The 27,998-nt window shown below is 37.9% G+C and overlaps 1 protein-coding gene across 3 annotated transcripts; it reads left to right on the top strand.

Moving 5' to 3' along the window:
- Window positions 1-68: 68 nt before the first annotated feature.
- Window positions 69-26,870, top strand: stab2 (stabilin 2). 3 transcript variants are annotated; one of them, XM_043237584.1, is made up of 69 exons: window positions 69-209; window positions 982-1,109; window positions 1,243-1,349; window positions 3,256-3,341; window positions 3,421-3,487; window positions 3,597-3,692; window positions 3,764-3,886; window positions 4,154-4,350; window positions 4,423-4,553; window positions 4,643-4,776; window positions 5,029-5,111; window positions 5,390-5,533; window positions 5,678-5,821; window positions 5,914-5,976; window positions 6,257-6,373; window positions 6,457-6,510; window positions 6,601-6,681; window positions 6,933-7,085; window positions 7,259-7,318; window positions 7,616-7,711; window positions 7,837-7,923; window positions 8,019-8,127; window positions 8,216-8,393; window positions 8,786-8,879; window positions 8,952-9,110; window positions 9,187-9,282; window positions 9,375-9,470; window positions 9,594-9,641; window positions 9,794-9,930; window positions 10,031-10,139; window positions 10,248-10,325; window positions 10,491-10,580; window positions 10,669-10,776; window positions 10,862-10,993; window positions 11,073-11,201; window positions 11,277-11,339; window positions 11,652-11,747; window positions 12,045-12,240; window positions 12,325-12,420; window positions 12,533-12,578; window positions 13,358-13,437; window positions 13,533-13,658; window positions 13,854-13,930; window positions 14,265-14,336; window positions 14,606-14,725; window positions 14,800-14,844; window positions 14,924-15,004; window positions 16,138-16,290; window positions 16,383-16,523; window positions 16,627-16,686; window positions 16,815-16,991; window positions 17,084-17,173; window positions 17,271-17,417; window positions 17,571-17,630; window positions 18,148-18,271; window positions 18,448-18,597; window positions 19,195-19,299; window positions 19,407-19,514; window positions 19,599-19,792; window positions 19,884-20,025; window positions 20,594-20,727; window positions 20,813-20,978; window positions 21,054-21,160; window positions 21,244-21,360; window positions 22,331-22,480; window positions 22,561-22,809; window positions 22,913-23,020; window positions 23,677-23,741; window positions 26,745-26,870. In XM_043237584.1, the coding sequence occupies exons 1-68, from the start codon at window positions 123-125 to the stop codon at window positions 23,692-23,694; spliced, it is 7,599 nt and encodes a 2,532-aa protein (XP_043093519.1). In that variant the 5' UTR covers window positions 69-122; the 3' UTR covers window positions 23,695-23,741; window positions 26,745-26,870. The 3 variants fall into 3 exon arrangements, with proteins under 3 accessions (XP_043093519.1, XP_043093518.1, XP_043093517.1); XM_043237583.1 differs by having other exon boundaries at window positions 23,673-23,741; XM_043237582.1 differs by lacking the exon at window positions 26,745-26,870 and having other exon boundaries at window positions 23,673-24,081.
- The last annotated feature ends 1,128 nt before the right edge of the window (window positions 26,871-27,998 follow it).

Raw genomic sequence — 27,998 nt, 5'->3', positions numbered from 1 at the left:
GAAAGAGAGAGGGAGGAACTGTTGAAAAGGCAGAGGGCCAACTTGTGTGGCCACAGTCTGGTGAAGGACCTCCGAGAGCCAGAAAGACAGAGTGTGAGAGAGAAACAGAAAGTATAATTACCATGAAGCTCATCTTAAACTCAATCTGCGGAGGACTGATACTACTGCTGGGGGCTGACATACTCTGGATGGCTGGTGCAGCATCACCGGTGAGATATATCGCCCACTCATGCAACATGTGTGTAATATGGGTGTTAATAATTGACATTATATTGCTATTAAAAGCCATACTACAATATGTTTTAACAAATAAATAGAGAAAGTAGTTTGTCTTGGTTTACTTGTACTTGTACACATATGCTTTCCAAGGTTAATCCGTTGAAATCTGTCAAATCAGACCTCACTCTACTTCCTTTTCCTGTTTAGATATTTCTCAGTTTACAATCTAACACAGAGCAACATAAACATACAGTTCTCTTTGATATGAATCTGTTTCCAGGGATACTTTCTCTATATTTAGTTGAAGCACGGAAGGGGAAGCATGGCTCCTCTTGGGAAAAGAAGTTAAAAAACAGAACTTCATTATTAGTATTCCCAGTGCAATTGTGAGTCACTTCGGATAAAAGCATCTGTAAAATGACAAATGTAGAATGTTTACAGTTTTGTGGTTGCCGTTAAAAATTTGGAAATTGTAGCACTTTAAGACACATTATGTAAGCAATTCTTAAGTATCGTTTGACATGCACAGTGGAATGCTGGGTAAAATGATCCTGAGAATGTTATTGGCCAGCTGTAAAGTCATGAACGAATCAGGTAAATCTCCTTGGAAAATCAGTGACAGGTGTTAAGATCCAGCATGCTTTCCAACTTTATTGGTTTTGTGAAAATGCCGTTTGAAAGAGAACACTGCACTGAGCAGTTTGCTTTTTGTTTTGAGTATTAAAATGCTATGTGTGTTTATGTGTTGATGTCTGTGACCAGAACCGCTGTGACCAGAACATCCAGGTTGTGACTACATCAAAGTGTCATTCCTGCTCCTTGACGTCTTTAGTGAAATGTCCAACTGGCTACATCAAGAGGCAGTCAGAGAAAACCACAAGCGACTGCAGGTATGTGTGTAGATATCTGACCGAAAAAAATCCACTCTTAACAGCTTTTGTGACAAGATGAGATTTTTCCTTTGCGCATAAACAAAAATACAGAGGCAAAACATTATGCAGTAATCTCTCCATATGTGTTAAGGTATCACATCACAATGGCCTTGTCTATCAAGGGCTGTTCGTTCGAGTGTTACAAAGACACGGTGGAGCCCAAATGCTGTCCAGGTTATTGGGGCAATGACTGCATTGGTGAGTTTGAGGCCAATGAAGAAGAATTCTGTGCTTGTTTATGTAGAATTGTGTTTAAATCTGTTCCATAGAAGACCTATGTCCTTTTGAACCAGATGAATATGACCTAAAAGCCGCTGTTGTGTGCTTATCCGATTTTTACACATTTTAAATGCCGTTTGGTATTTCCGTCACTCTGCGAGGGAAGATACACTGAGGGAATATTTTGATCGGAAGAGTCGGATCCTGATGTGACCACTAACAAGACTGAAGCACAAACAAGGGGAAACATGGCGCCTCTTGGGAAAAGAAGTTGAAAAACAAGAACTTTATACTAGCATTCCCAGTCCAAATAGATGCTAAAGGAATTCGAGCAGAATTTCTGTCATAATTCATACACATTTTTACGATTCTCATAACCAGTCCTAAGAGATTGTAATGAGATAATATAAACAACTAAAGCGATTATTCTCTAAAAATAAAATATGATCCGGATAAACAACTTCCAGCAGAAATAAACTAGGAAGTAGGAATTTTTGTTTATCCGGCAGAATCTTATTTGATTCCACTAAGATCCATTTGGATCGCTCTCAAATTACGATAGGAATTCCATGAGCATTCTTTTTCACTAGGGATATAAATCCAAGTAAATGTGACTTTTCACAGTTGTCAGTATTTGGAAAGCACACTTTATCCTTTATGTTTCCATTTTTAACATTTTATGTGATAATGACACCATGACGGTGTTGTTTCTCACAGTTGTTTCTCCTGAGGGAGCTGTACATCCAGTACATGTAAGCTGACATGTTATTGTGTGTCTTGTCAGGAAGTTTTGAGCCGCTGCAGAACAAGGGATTTGTGTACTTCCTTCCTTCAGAGAGGGATATGGTAGGCCTTCGTACCACTGGAATTTGCTGACCAACACACTGGTCTCATTTCCAGTATTTCCTCTGTCTGTCAGCACTCACACAGATCCCACTTTGAGTTCGCTGAGTCAAGCACTTAAGATACCGTGTGTTGTCTTGGTTTCTTTGGTCTTTCATCTGCAGAACTTCCTGCATTGTTCCTCAAGAGTTAAATGATTTGACCTTTGCGTCTATGAGACAGGTCAGCATTACGGAAGCTTAGTGAAGCATTATGGTAGGAAATGCTTTTTTTCCTGTCATATTTGACAAATTCTGAACTTTGTGAAGATTAGCAGTCTGGTTATTTTCCTTCAGAGTAAGCATAGGAAATGTGAAGAAAGTGCAGAAAGTGGGCCTGCTCATGACTAACTGTCTGCATATTCTGCAAGTTTGGTTTATATTTGTTTTGTCACGTCTGTGGCTGATGTGTGTGTGTATGTATATGTATAGTTGCTGGGAAGGATCTCGATGAAGGGTTTTTTAGGACTAAGCGTCCAGGGCAACAATGGCGGGAAGGAAAGGATGAGTGAGGGTCACTGGAACAGACGAGGGGCTGTTTGAAGAACAGAGAAACTCTGCTAACTCATATCCTCTTGCAGAGACCCTACCACCCCTAACCCACTGACCCCAGATCAGTCTTAGAAAAGATCAGCTCAGTCTCACTGAACAGAGAACAGTCAAATCATCTCTCTTCCTGTCCTCTTGCCAACATTACCTTAGCACATTTAAAACTATGTAGTATTATGTACTAATATGCGATAATATCACCAAATTTTGGATGCAGTCTTCCTATCAACTTGTTTATTGCAATTTTTCTATTTCTTTTTTTTTTAAATGATTGGTTGTAGACCTTGTTTTATAGAGAAAAAATATTTGTTGAATGGTAATTTTTGACTGGATGGGGAAAAATAGTTAATAAATAACTACTGATATTGGCCATTTCATCTCATTGAAACAGAAAAATTGTAAATTGTAAATGTATCGTAAAATCTAATTAAAGGAATCCTTTATTCTGTCTATAGAGTGTCCAGCCTCAGCAGCGACACCCTGCAGTAATAATGGAGTCTGCTCTGATGGTATAGCAGGCAGTGGGACCTGCGCATGTTCAGTAAGTTTATTTTTCTTCTGTCCGAATCAAACACACTCTTACTGAGCATCTGATGTGACTTTTTGGACTTTTTTTGCAGCCAGGTTTCATCGGGACAGCTTGCGAGGATTGTAAAGCGAACTTATATGGACCCACATGCAGCAACGGTAAAAGTCTCCTTTCATTCTGAACAACAGGATTGATTGATTGATTAGGGTTAGAGTTAGGTTTTGTTGGTGTTGGTTCTGTGCTTTAACTGCTGCGTGTGCTATCCAGTTTGTAGTTGCAAGAATGGCATATGTGACAGTGGTGTGAAGGGCACAGGGCAGTGCACATGTCTGTCTGGATACACCGGCATAGACTGCGATCGAGGTAAGGCCGTGGAGTATTTCTCTGTGTGCATTGGAGCGGCACATGAGTTAGTGTTTGTTTTTTCTGGTCAGAACTCCCAGCATGTGCTGCTTTGCGGTGTGGGCCCAATTCCCGTTGTATTGAGGACATGTCCACAGGGCAGCTTTTGTGCAGGTGCAAACCTGGTTACCAAGGTGATGGAACCCAGTGTACATGTGAGTGCTGCACTTACACCGCTAATGGCAGAAAAGGCTTATTAAAGGATTAGTTCATCCAAAAATTTACATTCAGTCATTAATTAATCCATCTCATGTTGTTTCAAACATGTAAGAACTTTGTTCTTCGGAACACAAATTATATATATTGCAGTTTTTAGTGTATATTATAAATCTTTTATTAAAAGTAAGCAGACCAATAAAAGCCCTAGAAGCAAACTCTTTTTGATTTATCATGGAAAATTCTTTGCCATGTTGTTTATGCAGCAATTAACCCCTGCTTGAGAGGCGTGTGCCATGCAAATGCAGTGTGTGCACATACAGGACCGAACCAGCATGCCTGCACATGTACAGAAGGCTACACTGGTGACGGCCGTGTCTGCATGCCCATCGACCCGTGCCAGACAAACCTGGGCAACTGCATGTCTGGCTCTACACGCTGTGTGTATGATGGCCCTGGAAAGGTGTGTTTTGCTCTTTTTTGAGCAGCTTGAATGCACCCATTGCCATCGTAACAATCCTGCTGTTGTCAACAGTCCCACTGTGAGTGTTTGGAGGGATTTGAGAAGTTTGTTGAAGGCAAGGGCTGCAGTGTAAAAGATGTGTGCAAACCAGACTCCTGCCATAAATATGCCACCTGTTCCACAGTGGAACCAGGAACAGCCGAGTAGGTGAAAATTTCTCATTTGTTTGGTTGACTTTTAGTGGATGTTTTTCCACATATTCAAAACTATGCCATCAATTTAAATATTTCAGCTGTAAGTGCCGTGAAGGTTACCTTGGAAATGGAAAAATATGCTTTGGGAACATAATTCAGCAGCTGCAGGACTTGAATTCAAAGCCAGGAGGAGAGTGGACGGGCCAACTCTCAAGTGCCATCACGTTGTTCAGTAAGTGCCACCCTGGGCTGGAATCTCAGTGTTTATTTATTTATATTATTGGGTTTTCACCATTTTCAAAGGTAGAGCCACCCCAGAGAAACATTTGAATGTTCAGACACCACTTTTTCTTAGAAATGTATAAATTTTTCTTCCGCTTTATCTATGTTTCCATGTTATCTAACGTGGTTTAACATGTTCCTAACAATAAATATACAATGCTGTAAATAGGGTTGTGCTAATTATATTTCTGATTTATTTCAGATAAACTCATGTCGTGGCCCTTGACCTCCCTTGGACCGTTTACTGTGTTTGTACCAGTGAACAAGGCATTTAAGGGCACATCCGTGAGTTAGACAACACAATAACACCAACATATCATACATTCATCGAATGCCCCTTATTTTTAACATAGGATCAGATGCGTCCATTTGTAAATTGAATATGTGAGGCTTCCGGTTCTTTTAGCTGCTTGACATTGCAAACTGATATTTCTTATCATATTATAGCTAATATTTCAGCTAATAAAGTGAAGTCTCGTACATTCACACACAACAGCTCAGTTGCATGTTGCAAAATAAGGTAGATACATTCAAACAAATACTAAGCCATGCTTTTGTTCCAGGTGAAAACCCTGCTGGCTAACGAGATGAGAGCTCGCTATCTCACTAAACTGCACATAGTTGCAGGAGAAGTCAACTCTGACTCGCTGAAGAAGGGAATCCTCTACTACACTCTGACTGGCATGGCTGCTGAGTCATTGACAGATGTAGGTGACTGAACGCAGGCTGCGTGTGTGTGTGTGTGTGTGTGTGTGTGTGTGTGTGTGTGTCCAATTGTTTTCAAAGATGTGCAAATTCAGGATACAAGAGCGGAATCATCACATCCTGTTTGGTAAACTTCTATTTTCAAGGCAGACCAGATAAAAATCCGTCTTCATGGCAGCCGCAAGAAAGCAGCGCTAGTCGAGACGGATATCTTTGCCTCAAATGGAATCATCCATTTGGTTGATAAGTTAATGGATGCAGTTCCGTCCACTGTAATAAGTGAGAAAGAGGTTTGTGAAGATTTGTGTTACATATACGTTAATGTTGTTTTTGATTGTTAGGAGGACCTGCAATGTTTATTTGTCTCTTTTTTTGTTTAAAGGAAAACCTGTTGCAAATTCTCTCTGGAAATGGAAAATTTTCTCAGTTTAAATCTCTGCTTGAGGTAACAGAGATTACAACTCTATTAATCCCTATTTTAATATATATATTAAGACATTTGGCCTGTGCTTGAAATTATCTTTTTTATTATACGTCAAATATTTGCTACACTGTAAAAAGGTAAAATAATAGTACTTAATGAAAATAAATAAAATTAAAAAAGTTAAAATTCGTATATATATTTGAAATGTTTCTTGAAATTTGCAAAGTTGATGCAGTGTTGAAAAGTTTTTTTTTTCCTCATATATAAATTTTTTGAACCCTTTGATATTTATTTTTCTCAGAAAAGCAATGTGGCAACTGTTTTAGAAGAAGAAGGACCTTACACACTTTTTGCTCCAACAAATATAGCCTTTACCTTCCTGAAGCCTGGCTATTTAGACTTCCTTACCTCAGAGGAGGTACAGTGCAAAAATAACAACTTTTTAATTTTATATATTCAGACACATCACTATATATTTTCTTTTCATTTCTCCCAATTTAGGGTAAGACAAAATTGCTTGAACTGATGCGCAATCACATAGTGTCCACTTCTCAGGTTTGTGTGTGAATGTGTGCAAATGAGTGAGTTAAAATCCATTTCTAAGCCATTAATGAATTAAATGCTGTCTGTCTTGTCTGTCTACAGCTGAGTGCCAGCTTCATTGTGTCGAATCCCCGTGCTGTGACCTTAGCTGGCCAGGTCCTAACATTTAATGTAACAACTGCTGTAAGTAAAAATCATTATTTATAAAAACAAACATCATCACAATTATCACAAGCGAACTATTTATTTTTCTTTTATCCTATTGTAGTATATACGTTTAGACATTATTTGGATGACCGAATGTTAGTTACTGTTCATAGTTAATGTGATGAACCACACCTGTGTGAACCTGAGAGCATTGAAATTCATACATTTTCATTAAGATACTTGTGTAATAAAAATACTTTATGTACCACTGATTTTGTCACATATAGGGGCAAATCCTGGTCAATGGGGAGTCGGTTCTAGAATTGGACGTTGAAGCAAAGAATGGCCGTCTTCATTCACTGGAGGGAATTTTAATCCCTGCGTCCATAGAGCCCATCATACCTCACAGGTGTGACATCAAAGAAACCAAAGTTTTTAAGGTAAGCCTGATCAGTCAGGTTAAGTAGGGGGTAGGGTTCAAGAAATAAGTTTGGTACCAATGAAAATAACTCTTAAGGTTTTTTTTTAAATGCACAATATATTGGCCACCTCCATTTTGTTTGCAATATTGTTACCAAACTGACATGAGAGCATTTTTGTCTTTTTGTTACAGGGTCCATGTGTTAGCTGTACACTTGTCTCCAAATCTACCTGTCCAACTGGTGAATCGCTGGTAACTTTTTAAGAAATGCATGCTATAATTTATATAGTTGTAGTAGTACATGCTATAATTTAAAACAGATTTAAGTTAAAAAATAAAACTTTTGTTTTAAATTCTAAACAGATATAAACTAATAGTTCTCCCAAAAATGTACTCACCCTTAGACCATCCAAGGTGTAGATGAGTTTGTTAACCATTTGCTCAGCAATAGGTCCTCTGCAATAATCAGAATGACAGTCCAAACAGCCGATAAAAACCATAAACAGTCCACCAATTAATGTAATGGCTTTGTGGTCTCCTCATTCACAGGATGTATTTGCCAAAGGCTGTGTATTCAAAAAGGAGACTTTTGGCCTAAGCATACCCACCCTAGGATGTTCACTCTTCTGCAATGAAACAAAGAATGTGAGTATTGATTCACTACTATTTATCTGCATTTAATATCAGAGAATATAACTCGATTTGCAGCTGCAACTAGCTTAGCTGGTTAATTTTATCCAATTAAGTTAGTCATTATTTGTCTTGACCAGACCCCTCATTGCTGTAAAGGCTTTTTTGGGCCAGACTGTTCACCTTGTCCAGGTGGATTCACGGCCCCTTGTTCCTCTCATGGGACGGTAAACCCCATGCACACTCACATGCATGCCTACTGTACCACTCAGCATTTCTTTAAGTGTTATAAGGTCTTGACTAATATATTATTTTGTTGTAGTGCTCAGAGGGCATAGATGGAAACGGCACATGTCAGTGTGAGCCCAATTTCAAAGGATCTCGGTGCCAGTACTGTGCCGACAACAAATACGGCCCATTCTGTGACAAAAGTACAAATTTGCTTCACCATCAGCTCACTGCATATGGTTTGGGAATATTTCAGATGTTTAGTAACCTTTTTTCTTTTTCTAACACCAGCATGTGGATGCATACACGGTGTTTGTGATAACCGTCCAGAGTCCAGTGGTAAATGTAAGCAGGACTCTTGTAAAGAGGGTTATACCGGAGAGTTCTGTGAGCAGCAGACCCAGCTGTGTGGGCCCAACCAGCCCTGCCATGCACATGCTAACTGTGTGCCCAATAAGGGAGCATTCACGTGAGTGGTACACATACTTTCATGTTTAACACAGACGATTTCATTAATTAGTTTTTAATATTAAACTGTTTTTTTCACCACATGGTATAAATGAGTCTCACATGAGTCATATAGCCATAATATTGCTTTGCATTTTTAATAAATAAATAATAATAAATTATTATTAGCTGATGATATTTATTAATTCCCTTTAATATCGCAATGTTTTTCCTGAACAAGAAAAAAGTATTTATACATGTATATATACATTTATGTTATTTTTCAATATTACGCAAGTCTTAAATAGATGCTTTTTTGGTGAAGTATGAGAGTCCTTTGCAAGGAGACCATGAATTAAAAAAAGTTTTACAAAGAAATAAATAATCAGTGACTGATTGATGTATTTTTTTTAGATGTGTGTGCAAGCCTGGTTTTCAAGGAGATGGATACATGTGCGCTGAAAGCGATCCTTGTGCATTGCCGCACCGTGGAGGATGCAGCATTAATGTAAGTAAGATGCATGTGTGCTTGTGTTTAATGTTAGCATGTTATGATATTCTTATTCTCATTTATTCTTAGGCCAAATGTATAAAGACTGGCCCTGGCACACACACTTGCCAGTGTCTGAGTGGGTGGAGAGCGGATGGTGATGAGTGCCAGGCCATCAATAACTGTCTGGATCCATCTAAAGGAGGATGTCACCCCAATGCCACCTGCATCTATGTAGGCCCAGGACAGGTGAGGGGGCGTTGTGATTCCCGAACACCATCTATTTGTATTTAGAGGATTTTTGATGATTGATATTCTACCTTAGAGTGACTGTGCTTGCAAAAGTGGTTACCACGGCAACGGGAGGGATTGTGAACCTGTCAATCAGTGTGTGGAGCAGAAGGGTGGATGTCATTTCCTGGTAAGGGCTACAAAACATAATTATAGAACTGCACGCATTTTTTCATAAAATGCGCATATGCTGAATACACAACTTTTCCTGTTTTCTCACAGGCCACCTGCCAGTTCCTGAACCCAGGTGGATGGCAGTGTGTGTGTGAGGACGGTTATGCTGGTGATGGAAATCTCTGTTATGGAACCCTAACACAGGTATGACTTTGTGCTAATTTTGTCATACAGAGGTCAGGCTGCTATTATGTCATATACTGCATTCAATTTTTCAGTTGCTACTATTTGTATAAACTTAGTCTTAAACTCATTTTGTTTTGGCAGGAGGTGGCAACGAACCCAGCTCTTCTAGAATTCAACGTCTGGATTATGGTAAGTTAGACAAAGTAACTGTTAATTTTGTCTAAAATGTACGTAACTGAGATGTATTATTATAATAAATATTATTATTAATGTTATGTTGAGACATTCAAGGGTGATTGTGTGTTGTTTGAGTTTCTTATAAGTTCTGGAATATTCCACAGCTAGCCGATCTTTCTCAGCTGCTATCACAGACAGAAAACTACACACTTTTCGTCCCATCGACTCAGGCCACAGGGAAACTGAGTGAAGAAGACAAAGACTTCTGGATAACCCGCAGTAACCTTCCAAGTCTCGTCAAGTAATGGCAAATAACGGACATTCAACCACATTATTTTTCACATTTCAATAGTTTTGATTATGATGACATTGTAACAACTAGCATTTCTTTTCCTTTACAGAAATCACATTGTTTCTGGGTTTTATGCACTCAGCGATCTCCGCACATCTCCTTCCTCTCAACTGGTTTCCCTTTTAAAAAAAACACTTCCTGTTTATTCAGCCAATGATGTAAGAGAAACAGCTAGTCCGAGCTAGTTCACTTAATCGCAGTACAATTTTATCTGTCAGATAATTTTCATTATCATGTGTTTTGTTTGTCTCTGTCTTTTTATTCAGACTGCTGTTGTTGCAGGAGGAAAAATAACTATTGCAGATATGGCAGCAAAGAATGGAGTCATCCATTTTATTGACAAAGTATGACCCTAGAGTCTTTTATATAGAATATAGTAAATCTAGTAATTCATTACAGATGCGTACAAGTTTATGCAAAAACTTAAATGTAAAATAAAATGCAAACTTACTGGTAAATTGATAAAATACACACAGACTGAATAAGTATTTCAGTGTTGTTCTGTCTAGGTGTTGATGCCTGAGCGACAGATGAGTGAAGGTTTACTGGAGGTGTTGAGTCAGAGAGCTGATCTCTCTCTTTTCTGGAGCTTTCTCTTGGTAAGAGCCTGCCACACCACAAATAAAAATAATCCTCTTCTATATGCATATATATGTCTTGAATCATACTTATTTTGTGTTTATCTAGAAACACAACCTAACTAATGAAATAGAGGAGTCTTCAGGCTTTACCATGTTTGCTCCGACGGACAGCGCAATCCAAGAATACCTCAGAAGAACGGGCAAGGAGTCACTGGTATTATAGAAACACACAAAAAATACACCCTTTGATATTAAGTATATAGTGTCTAATTTCAGTGGAATGAATTTTGTTTTTCCAGGACTTGAATGTGACCCAATATCACATAATAATAAACGAGACTCTAAAAGAGGAAGATTTGTTGGATGGACTGTATAAAGATACCATGCTTGGCTTCTCATATCAACTTGGAATTTTCCGGCAAGATAAGAAAGTCAGTGCTAAATTATTTCAAGTAAGCTTAATAAATCAAATCATAACTGTTGTATAAATATGGGACTTTTCTGTCATAGCTGCTTGTAAATGAGGCTGAGGTGAACGTGACTGATATCGAGACCAATAAAGGTGTAATCCACACTGTGTCTGCTGTCCTGAGCATTCCCAACAACCGCTGTGACAAAGCCACCACCAAAATGATCATGGTACAATATAGTTATAAATAAAATACCATTTTCACCTGTGCTTTTAAATGTGTTTTAAATGTGTACATTGTGCAGGGTCGCTGCATGGACTGTTTTCACCCAACTGAGAACCCTTGCCCTTCTGGAACAAAAAGACTGGTGAGTGTACAATGTACATATATATATATATATATATATATATATATATATATATATATATATATATATATATATATATATATATATATATATATATATATATATATAATTTTGATTCTTATATACATATAAAATCTCGTTCTTGAATTCATAGACTATTGATTTAAAATAAAGAATTTATAATATTGGTTTTATAAATTTTTATAGATAAACAATTTATTTTATAGATTTAACAAAGGAGTCAACATTTTTCCACATTCCCTCTGGAACTTACTTTAATAAATAATGCTGCTGCCTATTCATTATTTTTAGATGAGCCGAAAGAGAAGATGCATGTACACTCGAGTATATCACGGAGAGACACTGCTGACCATTGGATGCAAAGTATCTTGTGAAAAAGTCACCATTGTACGTATGCGGTACATTCATTTACTTTTCACATTAAGTCTCACAATGTGTTGACCTTAAACTTATTTTGCATGAATGTGCAAGACTTCTGATTCATTCGATTCTATAGGTAAAAAAGCAAGAACAACAAAAGTACTGAAAACTGCTAAACTATGTGCACTATAAGTGTTTATGATTTAAAAAAAAAAGACATAAGATAAATGTGTAAGGCCTCCATTGTTATTTAAGTTAAAAATGAACCAAATCCGCTTTTTACCAAAAAAGGGCAAATTTCAGAAACTGTTCATCTGTTTGCAGGAAAGAAAGTGTTGTGCAGGTCATTATGGAGTTAATTGTGAGAAGTGTCCAGGGCCAGAAGGTCAGTCGTGTTTTGGCAATGGTGTGTGTGTAGATGGGATCAACGGCACAGGCATCTGTCAGTGTAACCAGGGTTTTAATGGCACCGCATGTGAGACTTGCCAGGCTGGAAAATATGGAATTCACTGTGATCAAGGTATTGAGCATTAAAAAGCACATACTTTCACATGCTACATACAATTAGCAGATGCAAATTTGTATGAGCCATCTTTCTGCGTAGAGTGCAAGTGCATTAACGGACGCTGCAAAGATGGTGTGGACGGAGACGGCAGCTGTACGTGTGATCTGGGCTGGAGAGGAATAAACTGCCATGTTGGTATGATGCTCACCTGTCACACAAATGCTCATACATACATTTGGATGCCTTGAACCATCTGAATACATGAATGAAATATAATGTGTAAATAAAAGATGTGTTGACTTTTCAGCCATTACATCAGACTCATGTGAAGGAAAATGTCACAGCAGCGCCAAGTAAGTTTGTACATTGTATGCAGTGCAACATAAGTTAATATGGTATGAAATACAGGTGTAGTATAAATAGTATCAAGTTACTTGGATCAAGCATTCTTGGGTAAATCTCACAAAACCTATAGAGAAAGGATAACATTAACTTTATATCTTAATACTACATTCTCTCCACAGATACAAGAATTGGTAAAGCTATTTTTTTAGTAGTCAAAGATTTAAGCAGTTTTAAGTGTCAAACGATCCTTCGAAAATTATTGTAATACGCAGATTTCTTATTTTAGCATTAACATTTCTTTAAAACTGAATGCTTTTGAGCTCAAGTTTTGTTCATGTGAATATATCCTTGCTAAAATAAATGATTTCTTGAAAAAAAAAGAAAAAAAATGTAAAATGTTTGCCTAAAAAAAAAACCAAAACAAAATATTTATACCGATATAAACTTCAGCTTTAGTGTTTTATTTTAAATTTCAGACACATAAAATGTCTTCAACAGACATCAAAAGCTTCTTTGGAAAACAAAGTCTTTATAGGAATTTTTACAATTAACAACAGGCGTAGTTTGAAATTCATGAAAAGAAAAAGATTCTTAATTGAGTTTTCTTAAATTCACAAATTTCTATTAAACCTATATTTCTAAAGATGGGTATTGCTAATTTCAAATACCTTATCTGCAATAGATTAAGCCCTAAACTGCAACATGGATTTGCTTTTTGATTTACTGTCTATGTTCTTATATATTGCATTTACAAATTTTTGATGTGTGGGTTTGATGTGTGCTGTAGCTGCTTGCTGAAAGTGATGGACAGTACATATTACTGCAGTTGTGCTGCAGGATTTCAGGGCAACGGCACATATTGCACAGGTAAGCATTCCAGGAAACAATTAAATACAATGTCAAATAACATTCAAGTCTAAAATTTGGTTTAATATACTATATGCTACTATCTCCAACCAAAGCGGTGGACGCATGTGCAGAGAATAACGGCGGCTGCTCTCTCCATGCCGTGTGCAAGCGAACTCTCCCAGGACGGAGAATATGCGTGTGCCACTCAGGTTATGCAGGCGATGGGAAAGTATGCGTTTGTAAGTATCCATGTCTAATATCCAGTTTAAACACTAGTGTATGCAACTAGTAGTCTATGACAATTACAGCTCCTATGTCCTGCATTTAATATCAGGGAGAAAGAATATATCTTGTGAATGCAGCTTTGTATTCTAAATGAAACCAACATATTACATTTTATGTGCATTAATGAACATGTGTGTGTGTCTTTGAAGCCATCAATCCTTGTCTGGGTGGTAACAATGGGGGATGCCATGCAGATGGTGACTGCATTCATACAGGTCCTAATAAGGTAGGAGAGAAATAAACATTCAAAAAGCTAGCAAACATATCAGGTCCAATTTTATAAGTGAATATGGGGTTGCTGCAGGTTTTATGAAAGTAAATTTAATACCAAGTTTGGGAAAAAAAAAAAAAAAAAAGAGACAATGCTCTGTTTGAAAATGCAACTGACTTTTGTTTGAGATTCATGAACAATACATCACATTTTAAATGCATTATGCAAATATTTAGCAGCAGTTTCAAGTAAAAAAAAAATGCAGCAAACCTACATTAACAATTTAGAAAAACTCAGACCTATAAAATTAAAAGTATATTCAATTACAATTTACTGTATTTGTTTTCAGACAGCATGCTACTGCAAGCTAGGTTTTTCTGGTGATGGAAAGCAATGTGAAGCAATCAATGTCTGTCATGAGGTATGTACTTTTAATAACTTTTTTTAAAATCGTACTAGTGGATGTTAGTGAATATCAAGCGCATTAACGGCACCATAGTTTACTGATCAAGTTTAAGCCAAAATTGTCCTTAAGACTTCATTGCTTACAAAAATGTTTGCTCCGAACAGGTCCACTTGTTCATCCATTCCAAGTAACAACACCATTTGAAAACCACTGCATTACAAATGACATTGTTGTACTCAGCTCAAAGATTAACATAACATGGAACAATTTTACTTTTCGCTCAGAAAAATGGAGGATGTCACAAATATGCCCAGTGTGCCATGACAGGGCCCCTAGAGAGGAACTGCACTTGTAGGCCTGGCTTTATTGGAGATGGAGAGACTTGCAAAGGCACCCTGCAAAGAGTGAGTACAGCAAAAGTACAGTGAAATGTAAACAAGCACACAAATGAAGCAATAACCATTCTCTTTAATTTTAGGAGATTCGAAACAGAAACTTGGCAGACTTTTACAGTGGACTGGTGGTACGCTTATTCTTAATCATTTCAACAGTGTTTTTAGCCTGAAACTGAAACTGAGACTGAGACAGATCTTAACTTACAGAGAAATAATATTCCTGAACTCGGAAGTCGTGGCCCCTTCACAGTATTTGCACCTAACGCAGATGCTTACAACAAAGCAGAGGTAAGACTCAAATGCTATCAGATTAAACGAAATGATTTAAGTCACAATTACCTAACTGCAGTACATTTCAGTTGTATTAAAGACTTTTGCCTCTGTGTTGGAAAGATTTTCATCACGTCTGTGTCTAGATAAGAACTACAATTTGTATTTTAAGTGCATTTAAACATTTTAGAGTTAGTGTCAGAAATGTGAAACTCATTTGGCTTAATTAGTATAATAAAAATAAAGTTGGTAAATTTTAAAGCTTCTTATTTAGGTTCTGGTCTTCAACACGACATTTTACACAACACCTGGCAACCTCAGTTTTCAATGGGACAGACTTTAAAAATTGTTAGATTGGGAGGTAAAATTAAGACATTGCTACATTGGAGTGAATCGTAATGCGTCAGGAAAAATACATGAGGTAAGATTGTAAGCCACATTTAATATGACTTACCTGCCAAACCCACCGATGAAAAGTTTACTCATGAAGGGACATAGGCAGCAGTATGAATGAATAAAATGCTGGGTGGAAAGTCTAAGAGGATCACATTCAGAGTTTAGCTTAAAACCAGCTTGTTCACATGAAACTCAACTGTATGGTGGCATGTACAACTATACAAAAGTCAGATGTCAGACACTTAATGTTAAGGACAACTTACAATTCTATTGTACTATACAAGGTATGGCATTACATTGAACAAAGCTTAACTCAAATAGTTTTGGGACTCAACCCCCCAAAATACTCACCTGCATGACGTTTCTAACAAGTATCACTAATGTTCTGCAGAACAAAGCAAGATCTGATATTTAAATGTTCGCTGCATAAGCAGCATGCAAGCTCATTGGCTGATAAATGACGAGCCGATCAGCTCGTTTGCATAGTATGCAATCTGATTGGCTGACATATTATAAGTATAGGATCTATCAGTTTACACTATAACTGTCCCTTGTGCCATGTGTCTATACTTTAAAGAAAAAGTCTCTAAGGAATATGTCCTAAAGAGTCTGTCACTGAGACAGACTCAAGACAGCAAAAAAAAAACTACAAACTCTGCTTTTATGATTAGGTAAGAAAGCATGGTTCATTAATCAGAATCATGAGAAGTAAGAGATATGAAAGCAGGTTTTGTTATTGTTATTGTTTTTTTTAGTTTAAGGAGATTTTAAAGCAGACTCGTTCGGAAAATGCCAAAATCCTGAGGTACCACATAGTGGCCTGCCGTGCCCTCCTCCCAGAAGACCTCATGCAGCCTCGTAACCTGACCACACTGACCGGAGACGTCCTCGCCATTACGTACTCAGAGGTACAGTGTGCTTCATGCATTGATAATTCAGATAATGATGACAACATAAAAGACCTGTTATGCATATTGACATGCCCATTATTTGTTTTCAGGATACTATATACATCAATAATAAAGCCAAAGTGTTGTTCAGTGATCTGGAAAGCAGCAACGGGATTTTCCATGAGATCGACACTGTACTAGTGCCCCCTGGTTTTCAGATTCAAAGAGAGAGAGTGCAGGACAACACACCAGTATGTCTCAGATTACTCTGAAAACATTCTTTATTTATTTTGTAATGACAAGAGTAATAATCAAGCAGAAATTTATGATTTTTTTCCTTTTTTTTCCTGAAAGCGTAACCTCTCAGATGTGGTCGGTCTCCATGGCTTCAAGACATTCTACAAGCTTCTGGAGGTAAAAAAAAAAAAAGCTAATAAATGTGTGTTGTTTTTTATAGAATCCTCTCCACAACAAAATGTTTTATGTTGTTTTTAGAAGAAAAATCTACCTTCCTAGTCTTATATCACCTGATTTATTTAAAGGACACAGATACGTTGAAGTTGGTGATGGATCCAATTCATCAGCCTGTCACCCTGTTCCTGCCCACCGATGCTACAATGAGCTCTCTGGCCCAAGAGCAGAAAGACTTCCTGTATGCAATCCACAATCGTGATCAGCTAGCTGAGTATCTTAGATACCACATCATACGTGACACCAAGGTTGGTTTGTATCCACTATGTAGATTTTTTTTTTTAACAGGAGCATGGCTAATGCATTGTTTAAATGTATTGCAATGTATTGTGTCCACTAGCTCCTGCCCTCAGAGCTCATCCATGCCAGCTCTTTAAAGACTCAGCAGGGCTCGGATCTGTCAGTGGCCTGCATGGGCGAAGAGCATATAGTGAGTGCTTTTGGAGAAAAAAAAAAATTTGGCTTGTGCATTCATATAGCTGTTTCCTTACTCACTGTGAATCATATCATGCCTATTTATCTCTCAGGGAGAGCTTTATGTGAACCATAAAAGCTGCCGGATTGTAAAGAGAAACCTTAATTTTAATGGAGGGATGATTTATGGCATTGACTGCTTGCTGAATCCTCCGAGCATCGGGGGGCGCTGTGATTACAAGCACACCATTGATTTCACTGTAAGTTTCAGTGAAATTCAAAATATTTTCACTTATTACATCTTTTAGTATATTGTAGTATGTAGTGTGCAGTTTACATCAATGTCAAAGTGATCAGGTCAAATGTACCATTATTATTTAAAAAAAAAATTGCTTTTTCTATTGTTGCAATAGTTGGCGTGCAGGTATTGTGGTCGTGCTATTTTGGATTGCCCACTTGGAAGCAAGCCAAAGGTAAAATTTATTTTCATTTAAAGCCAAACTTTACCTGAGAAAAATATGTGTGGAATTTTGGCCTGTATTTAGTCTGCCATGGGTGTATTTGCCTTTTATGAAAAAAAAAAAAAAAAAAAAAAAAAAAAAAAAAAAAATGAAATATCATGATAATACACAAAAAAATTGTAAGAAGTACAACTGCTTTCAAAATTATTAATAATATAGCACCAAATCAGCATATTAGTGTGATTTCTGAAGGATTCGACATTGCATCACAGAAATAAATTACTCATAAAAAATATATATAATAAAACAGAAAGCAGTTATTTTAATTGTAATATGATATTTAACTTTTACTGTATTGTTCATGAAATAAATGCAGCCTTTGTATGCAATCTGGCACTCAATTTTTACTTTGACGATGTAACTTGTGAGTAAACTAACGTAACAGCCGAGGATAAAAGGCCTCATTGAAATCTAATTAATCGGATACTGTATTAAACACAGAATACTAATTCAGCTGTTTTCAATCTAGTCAGAACAAAAGTGTGTCCTTCCGGATTCACTGATGTCTAGGTATTCAGGATGTCAGTCAACATGTACAGTGGTCATATGGAAGGCCAAGTGCTGTTCAGGGTACTACGGCAGGGACTGTCTTGGTAAGCAGTGTCTCGCTGTATTATTCACAGTGAACCTTTGACATAGACCCCAGTTCAAACTATTGAGCTATAATGATTAAATAATGTACAAATATAACATATTAACCCTTAAATTTTAAAACCTTTTTCATAGCTGTTATTTTGGCAGTCGGTAAAATCAATTTCCTGTTTTCCAGCATGTCCTGGGGGTCCAGGATCCCCTTGCAGTAACCATGGCAAGTGTGATGAGGATCATTTAGGCAACGGCACCTGCACTTGTGATGCTGGATTCACAGGTGTAGCCTGTGAGCTGTGTGTGGATAGCCATTTTGGACCAGATTGTAAAGGTGAGACTTCTCAAAAGAAATTTGAATTTACAAAAATAAAAATAAAAATAAAAAATAAATAAATAAATAAATATATATATATATTAGTAAATTTTGGGTTAAAGACATTTCTGTTTAAATTAATTGCAATTTTGTTTTTGTTTTTCTGAGCCAAAAATAAATAGCACACATTTTTCCTTGATTAATAATTATTATTTAACCACTGAAATGTCTATGGTGTAACAATCTTCTTTTCTATTTCTATTTAAGCCATATTTACAACAAAAGTCAGTTTGTCACACATGAAAAGAGGAATTACTTTTACCTCAAATACTTATTTTTCTAATTTAAAACACAATAAAATTGAATGTGCGTTTAATAATTCTTTTATATATTGTAATGTGTACAAGTCAGAACAGGCATTATAGAATAAGTTTTACAAAAATATTGTTACACTGAATGATCAACCAAAAAAAAGTGTTTGAAACCTTAGAAAGCAGACCCTTTAGTTACATTTAATGTGCTTTCTATAGACATAAATTCACTTTTGTGAATGCTTATTTTGATCCGTTGACCCACATACATATATAAATATTTGTATTGTTTCCTTTTTCTAAGCCTGCAACTGTACAGAACATGGGTCATGTGATGAGGGTCCTAAAGGTACCGGTTCGTGTTTTTGTGAAGAGGGCTGGACTGGTCTACGATGTGAGAACAAACTAGGTAGAGACCATAGTTATTCTTTTGTTTTTGGGTTATATACCAGACTAGAAAAACACAAGCATTTCTTTATACCTGTAAGTCCATTTCATACATTTCTGATGTTCCAGTCGACGGTCCTGTTTGCAATCCGGCTTGCCACGAGAAGGGTGTCTGCATGGAGAACAACACCTGTGTCTGTAAACCTTTCTATGAAGGAGATGGCATCACCTGCACAGGTGCACATATGAATCGCTAAATCAATAGCAAAAGTACTGATAAAACTCAAGTAAACCATCCACTCACTCTTACCTCTTTTGTAGCGGCCGATTTGTGCAAGTACTGGAACGGCGGCTGTTCTAAGGATGCTAAATGCAGTCAGAAGGGGGAGAAGGTGAACTGCACGTGTTTCAAAGGTTTCTCTGGCGATGGCTATGAGTGCTCACCGGTCGACCCCTGCGCTGATGGAGAAAACGGCGGGTGTCACGAACACGCTACCTGCACCATGACTGGAGCTGTAAGGAGAACTTTCGAGAGAATGTGATCTTTGTAGAGATGCATAAACCTCTACACATCCACAAATATATACCATGTGCGTTTGTCACCAGGGAAAGAGGAAGTGTGAGTGTAAAGATAACTATGTTGGGGATGGGATTGAGTGTGAAGGGAAGCAGTTGCCAATCAATCGCTGTCTACAAGATAATGGACAGTGCCATTCAGATGCTCAGTGTATGGACCTGCACTATGAGGGTATGCTTTTTTAATATGCAGTATTGCCATTGCGGTATTATAAAATGTGCTGGAAACGATTCAAATGCTTTTTGTCGAATAAAGTTTATTCAATGGCTTAAATTACATGTTACTAAGGGACTGACTTTAAAATATCTTTTAATTTAAGAATTGTTAAAAAAAAAAACAATTCTAAAATTATTTAGAATGAAATGTTATTCATTTTAAATTAATTCCAATTGTATTGCATTTAATCAAAATTTTCTTTTAAAATAATTATCAAACAATAGCAACTTTAAATTGTTTAAAATAATAAAAGTTACTTTCAGTCTTTATTGTACTATTACCGCAAAACTGCAATGCAATTCTTTAACAAATTAAATGAATCAATGAATCTAATAAATAGTGAACAGATAACATGCATGAATCAATTTGACTCTTGAGAATTTGAAATTGAGACCCATTTTGAGATTGTGTTCTTAACAGTGTTGCCTTAGAAATGATCCAAAACAAAGTTTCTCATTCTTTGTAATAGCTTTAACCTATGAAGCCTTAAATGGCTGCTGATTTTTCTTTTTTCTTCTTTCAGATAAAACACTGGGTGTTTTCCATTATCGCTCTCCAAAGGGAACATACAAGCTCAACTACACAATGGCTCAGGAGGCCTGCAGAGAAGCAGCAGGCACTATCGCTACCTACACACAGCTGTCCTATGCCCAGCAGGTGGTGCCCATACAGTAACACAGTAATATTAGACTGCCACACCACTAGCTCTTATTGTCTTTTTTCTCTTGCATCTGTCCTGCAGGCTGGTTATAATTTGTGTGCAGCAGGCTGGCTTGACAAAGCAAGGGTAGCATATCCCATGAGCTTTTCTAACCCTAAATGTGGCTTCGGACATGTGGGGATTGTGGACTATGGTGTCCGCAATAACCTGAGTGAGACGTGGGACACGTTCTGCTATAGAGTGAAAGGTAAAGTCATCGTGCTACATCTGAAGCTGGATTTGGGGTGACCGTGGCTTTAGACGGTTTGTGTGTGTGTTTCAGATGTGAAGTGCAGTTGTAAAACAGGCTACATTGGTGACGGATACTCCTGTTCAGGAAACTTGATGCAGGTTCTCTCGGCCAGACCAACCCTGTCAAACTTCCTGGCTGTGAGTAGAGCAAACTTGCTGGATTGTTTGTTTTTGTTAAAGCATTGAAATGATTTTATGTTACTGCTTTTGTCTTTTCTTAGCAAATCCTGAATTACTCAGCTTCAGCAGCAGGAAAGAAGTTTGTGAATCACCTCAGTAACATTACTATCCAGTCCACTCTGTTTGTACCTGATAATGATGGTCTCTTTAACAATCAGGTGACTCCCACATCCACCTTTTAGACAATTGTCAACTGTTTGTTAGTTAAAAGTAAAATGTTATTTTGCTTTTATTCTCGCATTAACCAACTAATAGTTGACCTGCACTACAGATTTTAAAAGCGCTTTTAGCTCATATTTTATAGAGAAAATATTTCGTGTGATATTAGACAATGTGTTATTGTCAGAATTAAATAACTGGCTTTTATACTGTCAGTATGCTAAACCCAAAGCAAGTTTCAGTTTGGTGGTCTGTAAGATTTTTTTGATAAAGAAAAGCTGATGAGCAGTACATTAAAAGCAGTATTACTGTAAAATATATTTCCAAATATGCTAATTTGGTGCACAATTACCAGCGTTTTCCAAAACATAATTTTTTATTATCAACATTTATTTGAAATAGAAGGTTTTTTACTGTCAGTTTTGATCAGTTTAATGCATCCTTGCAAAGCAGATAATTAAAAGTATATATTTTTTCCGAAAATAAAGTACTGACCCCAGACTTTTGAATGTTAATTTTGAATTCATTTGTTTATTAGTAAGAACTTTTCACAATAAACATTGAGTCAAAAGAGCACATAAAATATATTGTAAAGTTAACGCATAAACTTTATTAAATTTACCCATTTACAGCCAATACAACTGGAAACAAATAATAAATTGCGTTTTCTTCCTATTAGATTTTGTTTTAATGTTTACAACCATAGATCTATCCCTTACAGTAATGTAAAAAAAAACCCCAGCAATTATTGTTTTACAGTGTGAAAACAATTCACTTTATGGATGTATGCCTTCTAGCCATGAAGGAATAGTTTACCAAAAAAAGAAAATTCTGTCATCATTTACTCATCCTTGAGTAGTTAAGTTGTTAAATAATGACTGAATTTTTATATTTGGGTGAACTATTCCTTTAACCTTTAAAAACCCCTTCATTGGCCTCCTTAGTTAAGGCCTCTTATGTGTTCAACAGACTTTGAGCGGCAGAGACATAGAGCACCATCTACTGGATGGGAGAGCGCTAGTCCTGCAGGCACTTATTAACATCACTCATGTCCGAACACGACTAGGACACAGCCTGACCATCACTGGCGTGCCTGATTTCCAAAATCCTCAAATGATGGTGAGGATGCACACTTACTTCCATTCATGTCAACTTGTTTGAAAAATGTGGATAAAAAATAAAAATGTTCATCTCAATAGACCTCCTCGGGATACATCAACGACCGCTATGTCATAGACTCCGACATTTTGGCGTCCAATGGGGTCATCCACGTACTGCAGGGCCCGTTGAAAGCACCTCCCCCTCCTCCTCCGTCCATCCACGCGGCTCATAAGGCCGGGATGGGCATCGGCGTCCTGGGGCTCATCATCCTCATCGTAGCAGCTGGATTTGTCGGATACAATTTCTACACACACAAAACAAAGCCATTCCAGTTCCATTATTTCAAGGTTTGTATTCACATTTCTATGCTAGAGCTGTTCAGAGTGGATAGTGGATAAATTCACAATTTTTTTGCATGTATGTCATTATACATAATTTTTATGTTGTTAGGAGGATGAAGACGAGAACCCATCAGAATCCAGTCCAAACATCAGTAATCCTGTATATGATTCTTTACCTGCCACAAAAGAACAAACTCCAACAGTCAGCGAATCAAAGGTAAGACAAGCAGCTTTATTATCCAACCAAAAAACACACAACCTTCCCCTAACATTCCCATATGGTTCCCATTTGGTTTTATTGAGAACCAAAACGGCGTTCTCAGTAAAACCTATTTTTTTCCCAAAATACTGCAGATATGTTTTGTTTTGTTTTTTCTAATAACCTTATATTTTATGGTTATAACAATAAATTTAACTTCCCTTTTTTCAAGGACATTTGTTATAATAAAAAAATTAAGAAAAACCAAACAACTCTCCAAAATGAAGAACCATTTTTGGAACCTTTCAGTAAATGAACTATTCTGAAGAACATTTGAAAATTCTAAAAAACCTTTTTCCACTATAAAACAATCTTTTTTGCATTTTAATGCTTCCGTCGAAGTTCTTTATGGAACCATAAATGCCAATTAAAAAACATTTTTTTAAATTCAGAATATTCTCCAGTTTTTATTTATTTAACCTGAAACGAACCTTCTCAGTATATTTCTCAGTATATGAATAAACTATTTTGTGGGTATGAACTTGTTACAGCATAAATGCTGAGAACATTTATTAATTCTTACAGGACTCATTTTCAATGATGCCACCCTTCCTTTTTTGTGTTCAGACTGAAGTACATTAAAGTGGATCTGTTTTGTCTTTTGCGAAAGGAAGAAGACAAGCATCAAGTGATTTCCAGTGGATGCCATGACCTCCTCCGGGACAGCTGAAAGCAGCACATCATGCACAAGCTGTGGAATCGTTTGAATCCTCTCTGTCGCAGAGCAGTGGGACTTTCTACTGCAGTTCTCTTTGAGACCACAGGAGGATGCTGAGACCTCCGCGTCACAGTCACGGGACAGTGGCACATTAACTCTAGACTGAGAAATCAATCTGAATCTACCGAGGTTGTGTATGCGTAGGGGGGGGTATTTTGAATGTGTAAACGTTTTAAATTTGGTCACCAGCAGTCTAAATTCTGTTGTTCTACAGGCATGATTAAGTGTCCAAGTGCAATGTTTCAAATAACTGCCCTGCTCAAAGCACAAATTAAATGGAAAAAGACATACAAACGCTGAAGGTTGTGAGCTCTGTTTGTTTATTATGCATCATATGTCTTTGGGCGTTGCAGTCTTTGTCACACGCTCAATTAAGCAAAGCACCTTAAAGCACATGCACCTGAAAATCATTTTCTGTTGAGCAAAATGGTAAAAAAAAAAAAAAAAAAAAAAAAGAGATGAATGAAGCAACTCTGCGTTCAGTTTTCACTCTTGAAAAAAGCTGTGCACACCGAATTTTAAAAACTACGAAACCGTATGAATTAAAACCAGAAATTTGAAGGAGACCCTGTGAAAAGAAAAGTTCAGAGTACATGATTTAAAAAAACAAAAACAAAACCCTTACTGCACACATCACTACATTAATTGGGACTCCACTAGTAGTTTATATGACAGTGGTCCTTACATTGCTTGCTTTCTTCTTTTTCCCCTTGAACGTCTTACTTGGGAAAAAAAAAAAAAAAAAAAAAAACCCAACTTCTGAAATATGAACCGCCTCGGCTTTGCGTTTTTAGCGTAACGGGCCACAAGAGGGAGCCGGTGATTCGTCACAAGCCTTTATTCACACTTAACAAATACGGAACTTGAGTACTTGAATATTTATTCACGCACGTGTTACTTGGGAATATAGCCAGCAAATTAATTTGTAACAACGTTGAGTCTGATGAGGCTGTGACACGACAGCTGGTAGTAAAGTGAACTGCGTTTTTCATCCGCTCCACAAGGCGGCAGAAGCGCCTTTCAGAGACTTCAACCCCGACTGATCAGAAGAAGTAGAAACCTGGGAAGAAAACACGACAGTTCGCGTCAATGTGAGTTACCGAAAGCTCCCATAAACACAAGCACTACACGCGCGTTCACACAGCAAACGTTAGTCGAAACGTGATATTTTGAGGTTATCAGGCAGTCGGTCGATCGTTCAGTCGACCACAAACACGTTAATAGTGTTGAAATAAATGCAGTTCTGAAATTGTAAATCGAATGCATCGTTGTCGCCAGACTCGCATCTAACGTAAACGATCAAACTCTACTTGGCAGGCGGAGAACATTTGCAACTGAACACATGTAAAGTGATTTAAAGAACAATACGGTACCGTGTTTTGTGTTCAAGTGATGAAGGGTGTGTTTACGTGCTGTCAAACAGTGTGATTGATTAACGAGTCGGACCAATGGGAGTGGACGACGGCGCCGCCTCTCCTTCCGGATTGGCTGTTTTTAAAAGGGCCGGGAACATTATTAGTTGAACCAAGTGATTTGAATCGTATCGCGAATCATTTGATTCAGAACAGGATTTCGAAGCGCGTTTTGAGAATCGTTTGATTCAAAACGCGATGCCGAATCGGATCACGTATTGGGATTCGAATCATTTGAGTCAGAACCGGATTTGAAAGGGCGTTTTGTGAATCATTTGATTCGAAAGCGCGACATCAGAGTGTTGCGCGAATAATTGCATCCCCTATTTTAACCACTTAAACATTTTTTGCTTTAAAGACCGTAGAAAAGGTGTAGTGAATTTGTTTTGTGTACCTGAATAGTATCTTGGCATGTTTGTCTAAAACATATAGAATTGTATTATTTTTGTTTTCCATAATGTGTTAAAACCAACTCTTCTGGTCCACGCGACATGAAATTAAAGTCTTTATCCATCTGTGTTGCCCCTGCAGAGTAAGAGAGGTGTTGAACGGAAGCAGAGCTCTGGAGCGTGAGGACAGACAGTGGCTGTAATGATGGACGTGTGCTGAAGGACGGGTGAGGCTTGTTTTGTGTCGTGTTGTGTAGTTGATGCGTAGGTTGCCATCATTTTCTTTTTGGGGGGTCACTCCTCTAGAAAGCAAATGATGGTAACCTAAGCGGGCGAGAAGGGACGGCGGCTCAAATTTTTTATACAGGCAAATTTCAATTTTTGAAATCAAGAAGCATAACCCCGCTGGACATGGTGCCGGGCTCGGGGGACCCGAGCCCATCCCCGTCCCTTCATTCACACAGCACACGCACTCCATGCGCGCCATTCACACGTAACGCGGAGATCCGGCTGGGATTGAACCAGCAACCTCTGAACCCGTGAGGCAGTGCTCTGACCAGTGAGCCACAGATCTCTTGGAGTGAGGCGTGCTGGAACTTGTATTTCACTGTTTGTTTGACGCTTCACGATAAGCTAGTTAAAGGTCGGGCTCCCCTGAATCGTCTGCACAAAGAGCTCCGGCTGGGTTCGAACCAACAAGCTCTGAACCGTGAGGCGGCGCTCTTACCTGTGAGCCACGCAGCTCTCTTGGCTCAAGGTGTGCTGTATGCGTGTGCGTGTGTATAGAGACGCCCCTCTGAACATTTTAGCATGTTATCTGTTCACATAGCTGCAACATCACGGGGGATCTATTTGATTCATTAGGACAGACAACAACTATGGGTGCTTTTGAAACATTGCTTCATTTCAAACACGGACAACCCCGCAAAAAGAGAAAGCGGTTAATAAACAGAAGTGCATGCATCCCAAGGGAAGAACATTCTAACTGAGAACATTTCTTATGTCTTACAGGACTCATTTTCAATGATGCCACCCTTCCTTTTCGTGTTCAGACTGAAGTACGTTAAGGTGGATCTGTTTTGTCTTTTGCGAAAGGAAGAAGACGAGCATCAAGTGATTTCCAGTGGATGCCATGACCTCCTCCGGACAGCTGAAAGCAGCACATCATGCGCAAGCTGTGGAATCGTTTGAATCCTCTCTGTCGCGTCTTAAGCATCCAAGTGCAATGTTTCAAATAACTGCCCTGCTCAAAGCACAAATTAAATGGAAAAAGACATACAAACGCTGAAGGTTGTGAGCTCTGTTTGTTTATTATGCATCATATGTCTTTGGGCGTTGCAGTCTTTGTCACACGCTCAATTAAGCAAAGCACCTTAAAGCACATGCACCTGAAAATCATTTTCTGTTGAGCAAAATGGTAAAAAAAAAAAAAAAAAAAAAGAGATGAATGAAGCAACTCTGCGTTCAGTTTTCACTCTTGAAAAAAGCTGTGCACACGAATTTTAAAAACTACTGAAACCGTATGAATTAAAACCAGAAATTTGAAGGAGACCCTGTGAAAAGAAAAGTTCAGAGTACATGATTTAAAAAAACAAAAACAAAACCCTTACTGCACACATCACTACATTAATTGGGACTCCACTAGTAGTTTATATGACAGTGGTCCTTACATTGCTTGCTTTTTTCTTCTTTTTCCCCTTGAACGTCTTACTTGGGGAAAAAAAAAAAAAAAAAAAACACCCAACTTCTGAAATATGAACCGCCTCGGCTTTGCGTTTTCGCGTAACGGGCCACAAGAGGGAGCCGGTGATTCGTCACAAGCCTTTATTCACACTTAACAAATACGGAACTTGAGTACTTGAATATTTATTCACGCACGTGTTACTTGGGAATATAGCCAGCAAATTAATTTGTAACAACGTTGAGTCTGATGAGGCTGTGACACGACAGCTGGTAGTAAAGTGAACTGCGTTTTCATCCGCTCCACAAGGCGGCAGAAGCGCCTTTCAGAGACTTCAAACCCCGACTGATCAGAAGAAGTAGAAACCTGGGAAGAAAACACGACAGTTCGCGCGTCAATGTGAGTTACCGAAAGCTCCCATAAACACAAGCACTACACGCGTTCACACAGCAAACGTTAGTCGAAACGTGATATTTTGAGGTTATCAGGCAGTCGGTCGATCGTTCAGTCGACCACAAACACGTTAATAGTGTTGAAATAAATGCAGTTCTGAAATTGTAAATCGAATGCATCGTTGTCGCCGTACTCGCATCTAACGTAAACGATCAAACTCTACTTGGCAGGCGGAGAACATTTGCAACTGAACACATGTAAAGTGATTTAAAGAACAATACGGTACCGTGTTTTGTGTTCAAGTGATGAAGGGTGTGTTTACGTGCTGTCAAACAGTGTGATT

The sequence above is a fragment of the Puntigrus tetrazona genome, chromosome 4 (assembly GCF_018831695.1).
Source record: "Puntigrus tetrazona isolate hp1 chromosome 4, ASM1883169v1, whole genome shotgun sequence".
Lineage (NCBI taxonomy): Eukaryota > Metazoa > Chordata > Actinopteri > Cypriniformes > Cyprinidae > Puntigrus > Puntigrus tetrazona.
Note: the sequence above shows the minus strand (reverse complement) of the source record. Positions and strands in the feature narration are given on the sequence as shown.